The 12,428-nt window shown below is 39.9% G+C and overlaps 1 protein-coding gene across 5 annotated transcripts; it reads left to right on the forward strand.

Moving 5' to 3' along the window:
* Positions 1 to 383: 383 nt before the first annotated feature.
* NUDT9 (nudix hydrolase 9) lies at positions 384 to 9,503 on the forward strand. Of its 5 annotated transcripts, none has more exons than XM_026102797.2 (8): positions 384 to 603; positions 1,998 to 2,237; positions 3,800 to 3,895; positions 4,718 to 4,804; positions 6,395 to 6,506; positions 6,899 to 7,045; positions 7,295 to 7,379; positions 8,758 to 9,503. In XM_026102797.2, the coding sequence occupies exons 1-8, from the start codon at positions 464 to 466 to the stop codon at positions 8,931 to 8,933; spliced, it is 1,083 nt and encodes a 360-aa protein (XP_025958582.2). In that variant the 5' UTR covers positions 384 to 463; the 3' UTR covers positions 8,934 to 9,503. The 5 variants fall into 5 exon arrangements, with proteins under 5 accessions (XP_025958582.2, XP_064366454.1, XP_064366453.1 ...); XM_064510384.1 differs by having other exon boundaries at positions 460 to 721; XM_064510381.1 differs by lacking the exon at positions 384 to 603 and adding an exon at positions 746 to 998.
* The last annotated feature ends 2,925 nt before the right edge of the window (positions 9,504 to 12,428 follow it).

Consider the following 12,428-nt stretch of genomic DNA (forward strand, 5'->3'; position numbering starts at 1 on the left):
CACGTCCCCTGCCCCGGCATCTCCTTCTCGTTTTGGGACCCCGGGAAATGGAGGGGGGGGACGGACGCGATCGCCGAGGCCGAGCCCCGACGGGGCGCGCGGCGCCGCGGTCGCTAACGGCCAGAGCGGCACGCGCGCCCGGCCGCGCCTCCCGATGGACAGGTCAACGCACCAATCAGAGGGCAGAGCCGGGGGGCGGGGCGGAGGCGGAGAGGAGGAGGCGGGGCAAAGGGAAGGGCGAGCCAATGGGCACGAGCCACCCGGAGCGGCGCGTGATTGGGCGGCGGCTCCGCCCTATGAGAGGCGAGCTTGCAAAAAGGGGCGAGGCTGGCAGACTCGCAGACGTTGGGCGGGTGGGGCGGGAACCGGCCGCAACCGGCCTCATTTGGCCGCTCCCTGTCTCCGTGGGGGGCGGGGCGAAGCGCTGTGCCGCGCCGGCCCCTCGGCCCGCTGCCCGGCGGGGATGCGGCTGCTCGGCGGCGCCCTGCGCGCGGCGGCGGCGGCGGAGCGGTGTTTCGCTCGGGCCGTCGCCGTGGTTTCCTTCACGGTCACGCTGTCCTCCCTGGGCGCCCGGTGCTGCTGCCGGCGCCGCCCGCCCCTCAGGTACTGCGGCCCGTCGGCGCTGCGCTGGCGTACGTCGCCGGGCAGGGGCCTGTGCTCCGGGACCGTGTGCCGACCTCAGCGCACGCTCGTCGAGTGAGACCCGTGAGGCGTAGGCAAGGTACTGGTAGCCCAGGCTGTAATAACCCCTGGCGGAAAGCGAAGCAAACGCTCCCTCAGACCTGAGCGACCACAGTTCTTTAAAAAAATGAAAAAACCTCCAATTTCTAGTGTGCTAAATGAAGTTGCCACCATATGCGGAAGTATACCTTCCCCCTCCCCCTTCTATCGAAGAAAGCAGGATTTCGTGAACACGATGCGGTTCTCGAGGTGAATCGTGTTCTTCAGTACCTCACTGTGACAGCACACGAGTGTTGCTGCCAGCTGCGGAAATCTTGGTATATGTTTTACAGAAATGGTCATTTTTCTTACATGCTGGAGGTGACTCCTTACTGATTTAAAAGAAATGCCTCCCTCTAAGATCTGTCAAATATCTTGGTTTTAAAGTATGTTTGTAGATCATAGCCCCGTGCGGAACTTTGGACCTTTTATCTAGTGTGATTCCCCTTTATTTTTGGAATTGTTAAATCTTATTCTGAGTATAGAAAGGCCAATTTCTGTGCTGAAGGAAATCTGTGTAGAGTTCTTAGAAAGCTTGGATGTCAGACACTGTAACCCAGATAGCTTCTTTGTACTTTATTGATTGGTTGGTATTTGGTGTCTCATGGCAATGTAAAATTACTGGATGTCTCAAGGATTTTTCTCTTTTGCTGAAGAAATTGGCTTGTTCTAGCCTTATTTTAAGTAATTGAAATACAAAATGTATTGTATGTGGTGCTGTCCTACTGGGTATAGCACAAAATTATGGTTCAGTGCTCATAGCAACCTGTAGAGTTCGGCTGCTTAGGCTTTCCTCAGTGCTTCATACTTGCCCTTTATTGGGCTACCTTTCCCCGTGAGAGTAGGGAGCTTGTAAGGCTGTGTCAATGTGTTGATGAAATGCCTACATGGAAGATTAATGCTGAGGGAGGTCTTCAAACGGTATTTCATGGTAAATATCTTTGAACCTTAGCTTTTAAGCAATTGATAACTGTGATCATAGTACTAAACACAATACCGAATGACCATCTGAGTTCTTAGTTTCTCACTTGTTCACTTGTGCTAAATGTTCATGCCTGTCTAGTAGAACTTCACTCAGCTGCAGATGAAATTCAGAGTTTTTGGTCCTGTGTACATATTTGCATGCCTTCTAAAAGAAGCAATAATATATTTCTCTAGTGTTTTTTTGGAAATAGTCTGTTCTGCTTTTCATAATTTAGCATTCAGATTTTGAATTAAGTAATTTGGTTAATACTTAATGTATAAGTTGCTTTTTTCTTTGGTTTTTTTTCTTTCAGTAACTTGTCTCCAACCCACTGGTCCCATCTTCACTCTCTTAAAATGTCTAACAGTTGTGGTGTGAGTAAGTTCTACCACAGCAAAGCTCTCACCTCCCCGTATCCAGGATCAAATATTGAGCGTAGCCAAGTTGCTGAAGATAAAGTGGGCTGGTTGACTGAGTGGAAAGATTATAATCCTGTGGAGTACACTTCAGTCTCTGTTTTGGCTGGACCCAGGTGGGCAGATCCCCAGCTCAGGTGAGCAGAAATGGTGTCTCCTTTCTGTGTGTAAAGGGAAGAAGGAAATACTTAAAAGCTAAGTTCATAAGATCATCAGCTTGAATGACATGTCCTTCTACACTGATTTCTGAAAGTAAAGGCCTAGAAAGTTTGTAAGAGAACTGAATAGTTTGGGTCAGCTCTGGAAGTCTTGGAGATGTTGATTTAATGAACTGGTGATTTATTATTTAAAATACAGCAGTGTTATAGGAATAATGAACAGCTATTCATCCTAGGTAATGCTTTTGTTCATAAGTAAAATTCTCATAGTCCTTTCTGGTTTGGTTTTTCAAGCATTGTTAACACCAGAGCTGGAATAGTGCTGTGGTGTTAAAGTTGGGAGAAAACTTTCATAGTATATCTATATCTATATATATCTATTTCATAGATAGGTTGTTTAAAAAAAAAAAAGAAAAGAGAAAAAGTAAGTAATGCAGAACTGCAGTTCTTGAGTTGAGCAATCTGACTAAAGAAATGCAAAAGCTGCAAATGTCTGTCTGCTTCTATTAATTATGTGTATGTATTCTGTTTCTCAGGGAATGCTATATGCATCTTTCCTAGAAGGTTAGATGCATCTAATGGAACTTGTGATTATATTAAGTGGTAATTCATGTGTATGCACAGCTATATAAAAAAAAGTAAAGATGATGGCACTCTGTTTCAGTCTTACCTTCCTAATTGCCCATTGCTGTGTGAACAGATGTTTGCATTTACTGTTAATTGGGTTTAGTATTCTACTGATTGCAGGGCACCTATTCTCTGGGCTTTTCAGAGCTGGCTATCTTCTGCCAAGGCATGGTAGGGAAAGTGTCAATATCCTCTTACTAGACATGTTCATAATACTTCAAAATGCGGACTCAGTTTTTAGGTATTAGTGTAATTTCCCAAATGGTGTGGAAAAAACTAGTCAGTAGCTTGAAACCTGTGATGTTTTTGGAAATGATTTTGGGAAAAGAAAATATGCTTCCATTGACAGATGTCTGCCTCTCTGCAAGTGTGCTGTGTAGTTTTCAAATGTGCAGATGGGAGATGGGCACCAAACTCGTTTAAAAAGTCAGTGGTTCACTGGCAGCTTGTAACTTTGATAAATCATACCTAATAATACCAGTCTGCTCAGTAGAATTGTATTAATGAAGTTTTCAGAACCTCAACCATTTGTTTCTGTATACGTTTTCAAAAAATATTGTTAGTTTTTTTTAAATTAGCGACATTTTTAGTGTTGTCGGATAAAATCCTTTTAGTCTCTAATCTTAACACCTTTGAAACACTTGTGTAAATGAAAGTGTAGGAAAAAGATGTGTTGAAGACTTCAGAGTGGGCACACTTATATGTCTGCAGATTTAATTATCGAGGGAGACTAGTCAGTAAATGGGGAGACCTTATAGCCAAAGAGAAGGAGGGAGTGATGCTTAAACTCTGGGAAAAACTGGACATTTGCTAAATGGTGGTTGTTGCAGATCTGATTGGCCTTCAAGCTTTTGGGGGTCACGGGTGTTACATTTAATAACTTAACCTGTATTAAATTGTTCTTTTCCACACAGTGATAAAAACTTTTCTCCCAAATTTAATGAGAGAGATGGAGAAGTGGAGAGAAAGAGCCTGAATGGCTTGTATGTGGTTGAAAATGGGAGGCCTCGGTGAGTGATTTCACTTGCACATGGATTTCAGTGATGTAGTTCTAGAGCTGTCTGTTGCTGGTCTGTATCAGTTTTGGTAGATGCTACCTGCTGGAACAAAATCAAGGTGGTCTCCCATAGACACAGGAAAAATGATACCTCAATACTAGAAAAATCTTTCTGGAAGAAGTCTGCAGCACAGAGGCATTAAAAGGTTTCCAAGTAATACAACCTTGATGGTGGGTTGTGGTGAAACTCTTGAAGGAGGAGAGAGGTATAACCCTGTTGACAGTTGGTTAAGTTGTGCTTTGCCAGCCTGACTAGGTGTTGGGCCCAGCCCTTGTACCACCATTCATGCATACTATCCCAGAACAGAACAGAATTTCCTCCAGCTGGCAAATCCTGATGTAGCACAGATGCATACTCTTATCTAACTTTGATTTTTTTTTTCCTGTGATTTGTAAATAATGTTCTGTGGGTCTGTAGTCTTGTGACCTGAAAACTACATTACATTAATTCTCATATAAGCTTTTATATGAACAGTGAGAATAACGCATGATCAGGAGCATCACAAGACAGATCTGGGAATTTACAGAGCAGTTTTGCACTTGTTCTTTCATTGTACTGTCAAACATGGAGATTGTTAGAGGGGAAAAATGTCTTTTCTTTCTTGTTTGTTCTTGTTCTCGCACTCTTGCTCTTTAAAGTGTATGTTGGCACTACGTGTATGTTGCTATCCTTTGATACTTCAATTTGTGCTTCAGCAAAACTGCTTTTTCAGGATGTTTGGAAATGCATATGAGAAAATAGATAATTTAACAATATGGTATTTTTTTATTTCAGAAATCCTGCAGGAAGGACTGGTCTCATAGGCAGAGGATTGTTAGGGCGTTGGGGACCAAATCATGCTGCTGATCCTATTGTAACTAGGTAAGGGACAGATGACTGATGATAGGAAGCAGAACAGAAATATACACACCTGGTGTTTTCTACACATCTGTGAACAGGCTTGTCGCATAGTTTTTATGTTGTGTGTGTTTATGCATAAGCCTGTACGTATCTATGGAGAGATACATAGGTGGAAAATCATGAATTTTTATTTTTGTCTCTGGAAAAGAGTAAGAACTTAATTCACAACAAGCCATCACTTCTGAAATGTTGAGGAAGCTGATTTAAAAAAAAAAATCAGAAATTGTACCTTGACAGGAATACACTATACAAATAAAATCTTTAGTAATGAATATAAAAATTGGAAGAGGTACATGTTATTTTTACGGTGTATGCGTTACGTGCCAAAAGGCCTTACACGAGGTATCAAAAATATTTTATCCTAGATTACAGGAATTAGATTTTGTATCTATTAGTGACTCAATTTCAAAATAGTGTGCCTTGATTGCACTGTTGGGAATGCTGACTTGGCTTAGGATACCGGGGGAGGCTGGTTTTGGATCAACTATTTTTTGCTTGAATTGAAGTGTATGGTATTTTTGGATGATGCTTTTGCCTTAAAAATCCATGTGTGTGTACACACATGCTAAATATACTACACACAAAATACAATTGAAATTGCTTAGGTAGCAAAGGTGCAAGTTAGGAAATGCCATACTGAAGATGCAACCATGCTATTAAAAAAACCTTAATACATGTTAATTTCTGCTTCCTGAGTCTCCCAATGCTGCTGCTGTTTTATTTCCTTTAAAGGAAAATAAATGCTCAAATTATTTTTTCTTCATTCAGATATTTTTGCTTTAATTATAGCAGACCTTTTAAATCCTGTGCTGAATGCATTATGGCAGATAATTGTTGATTTCTACAGGTGCTGAGTGAATGGTTCAGAAATGTTGCATTCTAGACTTATATTTTCATATAGCAGAAGAGGGCACGATTATCCTCCTGTTATGGGTGGGCAAAATAAGTTAGTAGGTAAACCTTCACTGTAAGAGTTGCATTGATACAGAGGTGCTGGACCTAGTGATTAAAAATAGCTGCTGGTAACAATGTGGTGATGAAAATGCGGTGGCTGGGCAGTTCCTGCTGCTTTGGCTACAGTGCTGTCTTAGGTTTGTCTGTAGTAGTGGTAGGTATAGAACCATCTTGCCATTCAAATATAAGTTTAATCTTAGGCTCATCAGCAGAGGCTCCACCTCTTTCTCTTCACATGCAAACAAATGTTTGCTTCTCCACTCCGTGTTGCTTTGCTGCATGGTAGTTAGTCATAATTTCTGCTGACCTTTCAGTTGTGAACCTTTTGCATTTGACATAGCTGATCTAGGCATCAACAGCTTAGCACCTGGAAAAAGAGGAAAGCACTGTTAGTGGACTCATGTGAAAAATTAAGTTATTTGCTCTGGATTAAATCATCTGAGACAGCTATCATCTGTCTTCACCCTTGTCTTAGTTCTTGGCTTTGTTTCCCATATAACAAGTAGTGCAGGAGTCTTGCTGTTAATATTTCAGGTCACAATTTGACTTCAGTTTCAAGAAGTAGAAAATAATTTTCTTGTTTGTCATCTTCTGCAGGTGGAAGAGGGATAGAAGTGGCAGTAAAATAGCTCACCCAGTTACTGGCAAAAACATTCTACAGTTTGTAGCAATCAAGAGGAGAGATTGTGGGGAGTGGGCCATTCCAGGGGTAAGGACAAAAATATTAGAACTGTAGACTTCCTCCCCTTGTAAGCTGTGAGAATGTAACTGGTATGCACATGATAAAATTGTGCTCTTTATGAATGACATAATGTTGCAGAGGTGATGGGAAATGTTTTGTAAGCTATAATGTTTAACCAAAGCATCAGTTGTTACTTTCTCTTCTATTTCTTCATTGCAAGATGGTATTTTTATTTCTTTTTGACCATATTTTTATTTAATGTAGACATGATCCAGTCCGTTGCAGTTTCTGAATGATGTATATGCTTGCTCTTGACAAATTTTGAATTCTGAGTATAATGTAGATGGATATAATATAGTAAGGGCAAGTCAAAAGGAATATAAATGGAGTCTGAGGGATACTCTCCTTTTTTCTTTAAGGGGATGGTAGATCCAGGAGAGAAGATTAGTGCTACACTTAAGCGAGAATTTGGTGAAGAGGCCCTGAATTCCTTACAGAAATCACCTAAAGAAAAAGAAGAATTGGAAAAGCAACTACAGAGACTGTTCAGCCAGGAAGCCTTTGTGGTAAGCTTTTTGTCTTCTGTGATTGCCTTATGAGCTATCCATGTGGCTTTCAGCTATTAAGAGATTGGAGAAAACGTAGCTCTAGCTAAAAGAATAATCTGTGATGCTCAGGTTTTTGATAAGTGAAATTGAAGGAGATATTGAAAAATTTATATGGGCTACTGTATCTGAGGAAAAAGCTTCTTAATTGTTTCACCTTGTTCACTTCACGTGGTGACATTGAACTTGTTCTGTTTGCTCACTGCTTAGGTGTACAGAGGATACGTGGATGACCCTCGTAACACTGATAATGCCTGGATGGAGACAGAGGCGGTGAACTATCATGATGAATCTGGTGGGTGTCTCCACCTATACCTTTAGTTGCTCTTTACTAAAAATACTGTTTCAAAATTGGGACATACTTTAGGCTGAGATTGCCATTGAAAGTGGAGTAACGTGGAAGTCGGGTGTAAATTTTAGGAATAAGATCAATGGGCGTGATGAACTCTTCTCTCCTAAGATGCTCAGCCCTGACAGGTTGTTGTTACCATTCCATTTTGCTTAGTCTTGAAATAAAGAAAATAAGGGCTTGGCATAAAATGATTTATTTTTCCATAAGCTACTTGTAAATTGTTAAACATGTGCCTTTTTATGGAGACCAAATGTTTGACTAGATTTACTTCTTGTTACTGTATTTTGTTTAAGTTGGTTTAATATCCTTTTTCTAATGAATCTGGGGAGGAAGGATACACTGGGATTTTTCAGGAGCTAGTGCGTACTTCAGGAATATTGCCTCAGGCCTTTTTCAGATATTGACTACATTTTTGTGCTTTGTTTTATTTTTTTCTCAGAGAGACCTTTCGTCTTTGTTACTCTGCCTTACTTTTCTTTTGTAAATAAGTTGTAGGGGGCATATATACTTAGTTCTTAGATATATCTCTAATCTTGCATTCTCATCTCTAAGATCTTTAGATAAATCAACCTAGTTAGGTATCTCTTACTTCTACAAGTTGAACAGCGCATTCATACAAGGACATTTCCACTGTGCTTTGGATAGTTTAATAGATACCAGTGGCAATGCTGAAGATGGCACTTGATTTAACAGCCCCAAGAACTGATGAAGATTTTGTGCCTTGGGTTTTTGTTTCTAATACACATTTGTTTAACATTTTTTAAAGCACTTCTTTGGTTGCTGCCTATGGAAGACTTGGACTCTCTGGAAACCAAAGGTTGAAACCTTAGAGCAATTCAGAAGCCTTTGCTGCATCCCTTCTTAAGTGCTATTTTAACTTTTGGAGCTCTACTAGAGTTTTAATTATTATGGATTTGCATAAACCTATTTTAGCTTCAGAATTCAATGCTTCTCCTGAGAAAGGAAGCAGTCAGTTATTAGTTTAAAAAAAAAAAATCTGAGTTGGAGGGATTGGTTAAACTGATTGTGGTAGTGAGTGCCTGTTGCCATATTGGTCACTAGTAACTTGTCAGGCTACTTCTGTTACCACAGGAGTGGTGGCAAGGAGTTATGGCTCTGCTGTGCAAGCTTGCTTTAGAATAGTTAATGTAGGTATGGGAAAGGCTTCTGGTACAGTCTCAGTGAAAAACAATTAGTTTTTATGAGAAGTAGTTGAAGGTTGCCTTGCAAGAGCCTTGCAGAAAGGAGGAACTAGTGAGATGTGAGAAAGAAAAGCAGGAAAGAAGATGTAATAGTATGTCCTCTTTTATTTTGTGATCAGGTGAGACAATGGATAATTTGCCCCTGGAAGCAGGTGATGATGCTGGGAAAGTGAAGTGGGTTGACATCAGTGAAAAACTCAAGCTGTATGCAAATCATAGCTACTTCATTAAGCTTGTGACTGAGAAACGGGGAGCCCATTGGAGCGAAGATCCTGGTCCTGAGTGCCATGAATGATGTTTCTGAAAATAAAATACATACAAGAAACAGACACACATAAGGGAAATAGCAATTTTCCGGTATTTAAACTAACATGACTTTGTCCTGTTTGATGCTAAAAATGAACTGGCAAAATCTCTTCCGTCATTCAAGAGGCAGTGCTACAAGTGATATGTAATTATGAGTTTGTGTAAAATGCATACGCTGTACAGCTGTGGGCTTACATTCCAGATAAATATCTGGCAGAACTTCTGGCTGCAATGAGACATGATCTAATGGAAACTTTTAGAAGACTTAAGTCTCTTTTGATTTCAACTAGGATGAAATGAGACCAATGTTGAACTGTTATCTTGTTCTCCTTTGTTGTAATTATTTATAGCCAGTTCTTAATATCTCTAGATTTGCATGACAATGTTTGGATTCTGAACTGTTTTAGTTCAAAGGCTGGTCACTTTAGCTCTATCTCTGCATTGATTGCTTGTCAGGAGCATGACTCATTCAGGGATGTGAGACTTCTAGGATGATGATCTAAGCATGTACTGTAATTGAAATGTTACATAATAAAGTGTAGTTTCTTTTGAGTGGTTTCATGAGACTTCTGAGTGGTTTTCTAGTTTTAGAGATTAATTTTCACATTTAATTCTTTTCTAGTATATAGTATAGATATTCGTGTCTGAACGTGTCCTACAGTGAATTTTAATAGGAAAGAACCTTACACGGAAGGTCTCACTGGTTGCTGTCCTGCAGGTATCTCACCGTATCTTGTTTGTCCCGCTATGCAGTGAGATATATTTCCCAGAGCATAAACTGGGAGAATAAGGTTTTAAAGCATGTTACCTTTCAGCGAAAGTGAGGTGAAGTTATTGTTTTTAAGATTTTGAACGTTTAGTTACTGCAATAATCAGTCTTCAAACTCCCATCTTAACTCTGCATACAGTTTATGTAGGCACATGCATTAACTAAAATATGAGCCCATGACTGGATATCTTGTACTGGAATTTTACTTGGTTAGACACAAGCACCCTTGCTTGAGTTCACCAGCATTTTAGTGTAGGGAGAGACGAGGTGAATGGAATTATCACTCATCAGCTCAACTGTGTTAACTAACTGTGTGTGTGATGTGTGTCTGTTAACTTGGAAAGTAAAGCTGGCTCAAAGTGACTTGAGCTGTTTTACCTTGTATTGGAAGAGGCCATATATGAAATCTTTTAACTTATCTCTCTTAAGGAGGAGCAGCTCTCTTGCTTACTAATATTGACCTCAAAATGTATTGACCTTACCAATAATGACCTCAAACTTTTTCAGTTGTCCACTATAGCTAAAAATTATGAATGTTGGAAGCATTTTGACATGTGGTAGACTGAACTTGACTGAGTTTGCCTTTCATTGTCTTAATGGCAAAGATCCCTAGCCATAACTCCTGTTGCATGGTAGGATTCACTGTAGCTTTCTAAATACTTCACTGATCACCCTTAACTTCAGGGCACTGTTTCCTTTCAAAATGCAGTTTCAGCATACAGCATTTTGGCATATAGCTGTTGACCTGTCAGATTCTGTTGATATTCAACTTGAAAAATCCTTTTTAAGACTGTGCCTTTTTATTGTTTTCTCTTGTGATCTGCGTAGTGGTTGTGTATAGTGTACAGGAAGATGGCATGTGTGTGTTTCTCCCCTGTGTTTAAAAAGGTATTTTCTTTGCTTCTATTTAAAAATACAACTTTTGGAGAGTGTAACTTGATTACTGGCTTTGGGTGAGCCAGATCAAGAAGTTCATTTTGTTTGCTGCTCCATCCAGCTCTGTGCCACATTTTGCACGATGCTTATGGTAGTACAGCTGTTTGGGAGGCCGTGGCATAAATGGGATCATTGGAATGGACTGCCTTAAACTAATCTTCCAAAATGGAGTTTTAAGTTTAAGGAACTTGAGTGGCTTTTAGTCAAGAGGCACAGGAGTTTAAGCTATTTTTGCCATCAGAACCAGCATCTCTTTAAACCTCAAATATTCTACAGTGGAGAGCATGCAGACATGTCAGCTTCTTATTTGAGTAGCATGTTATTTCTTGCTTCGTCAGTGTTTTTAGGCATTTATGCTGACAATAGTTGCACAACATTTCTCCCTGTGTTGTTTTTAATCAAAATATAATTGCTGTTAATTGTGAGGTACAATGATGAAATTTTTATGTAGTATCTTCTGTGTAGTGTCTGAGTTGATTACAATAAACCAGAAGTTGTGACTGAAAATTTGGGGTGGAGGGTGGCTTACTGAATTTTGAGCAAGGTGATAATGTTAGCACACTCAAAACTGTCATTGCCTAGGGTCGTCTTGTATCAGACAGTACTGTGAATTTCTAAGCACTACTGAGATTGGCCGCATTCTGCTTAAATAATGATTTTAAGGCTTGCTCCTTTTCAATATCATCCCCCCTCCCAGTCAGATGATAAAATCTGGACAAGAATGGTAGGAGTCATGGGAATATTGTAATGTTAATAGCTTACTATGTGCAAAGAAAAATTTAAGTGTTAAGGCATTTTAATTTTGCTTTCATTCTTTGCTGATCTTTTCTTCCACGTTTAACTTCATCTAAACAGTGTAAACAGCTTATGTTGCTCTATAAGCTTCTATAGGCTCTCTTTATATAAACCGCTTCCTTCAACTTCACAGATAAGATTTGGTGGCTGCTTATGCAAACCCTTTTGTGATGTATCAGCCCTCAGAAACATAGAATGGAGACTTGATAATATCTGTTAGGGAAAGATAAAGACCTGACAGAGTATGCGTGCAACTCAGAATGGTCAAATCGTGTAAGAAATGACCTTCATTGTTCAGCTGAAAAAGTTCCCTTCCCTTTCTACTCCTGGTCATTGGAAACAGGACCACTGAAATGATTCAGGTATGTTTTTTTCTTAAGAAAAGTTTGAGAAGTAATTTAATGCTCAGTATTTATTTAAGCTTAAAAGGGATGAAGCAAGGTTTGAAGGAGTCGTGTACGGTTACCAACACACTCTAGAGGCATGTGTGTGAAATGGTTCATTGTTTATCTGCAGCTTCCAGTGCACTGGTGACACTGAAAGTGGGAATGAGTTGTAGAAAATTATTTAGAAGCGGCAGCATTCTGTAAGAGCCATCATTAACTTTCCAGGTATCTGCAGAAGGAGGAAAGAATTGCAAATTACAATTAATAGGTGGTGTTATTTTAATATATAATTAACACATCATATAAAGCATGCCACTAGCAGCATAATTGGCTGTTGAAAATGCGACTAGACAAGCAAACCCTCTTTATGTTCCTGGAAGATGATTATGCAGTTACTGATGGATGAATGTAAGAGGGACTATACTGTGGCATGTCAAGACAGCATGACTTTTTTCCTTCAGCATTACTGTTTCCAAAGAAGCACTTTACATAATGTGCAATAAGGATGAAAACATGAAAAGAAAGTATAATATAAATTCTGAAAGTAGCATACTTGCTGAGATGGAAAAACTGCACTGTTTCTATGGCCAATCTGTTA

The sequence above is a fragment of the Dromaius novaehollandiae genome, chromosome 4 (assembly GCF_036370855.1).
Source record: "Dromaius novaehollandiae isolate bDroNov1 chromosome 4, bDroNov1.hap1, whole genome shotgun sequence".
NCBI classification, from domain to species: Eukaryota; Metazoa; Chordata; class Aves; order Casuariiformes; family Dromaiidae; genus Dromaius; species Dromaius novaehollandiae.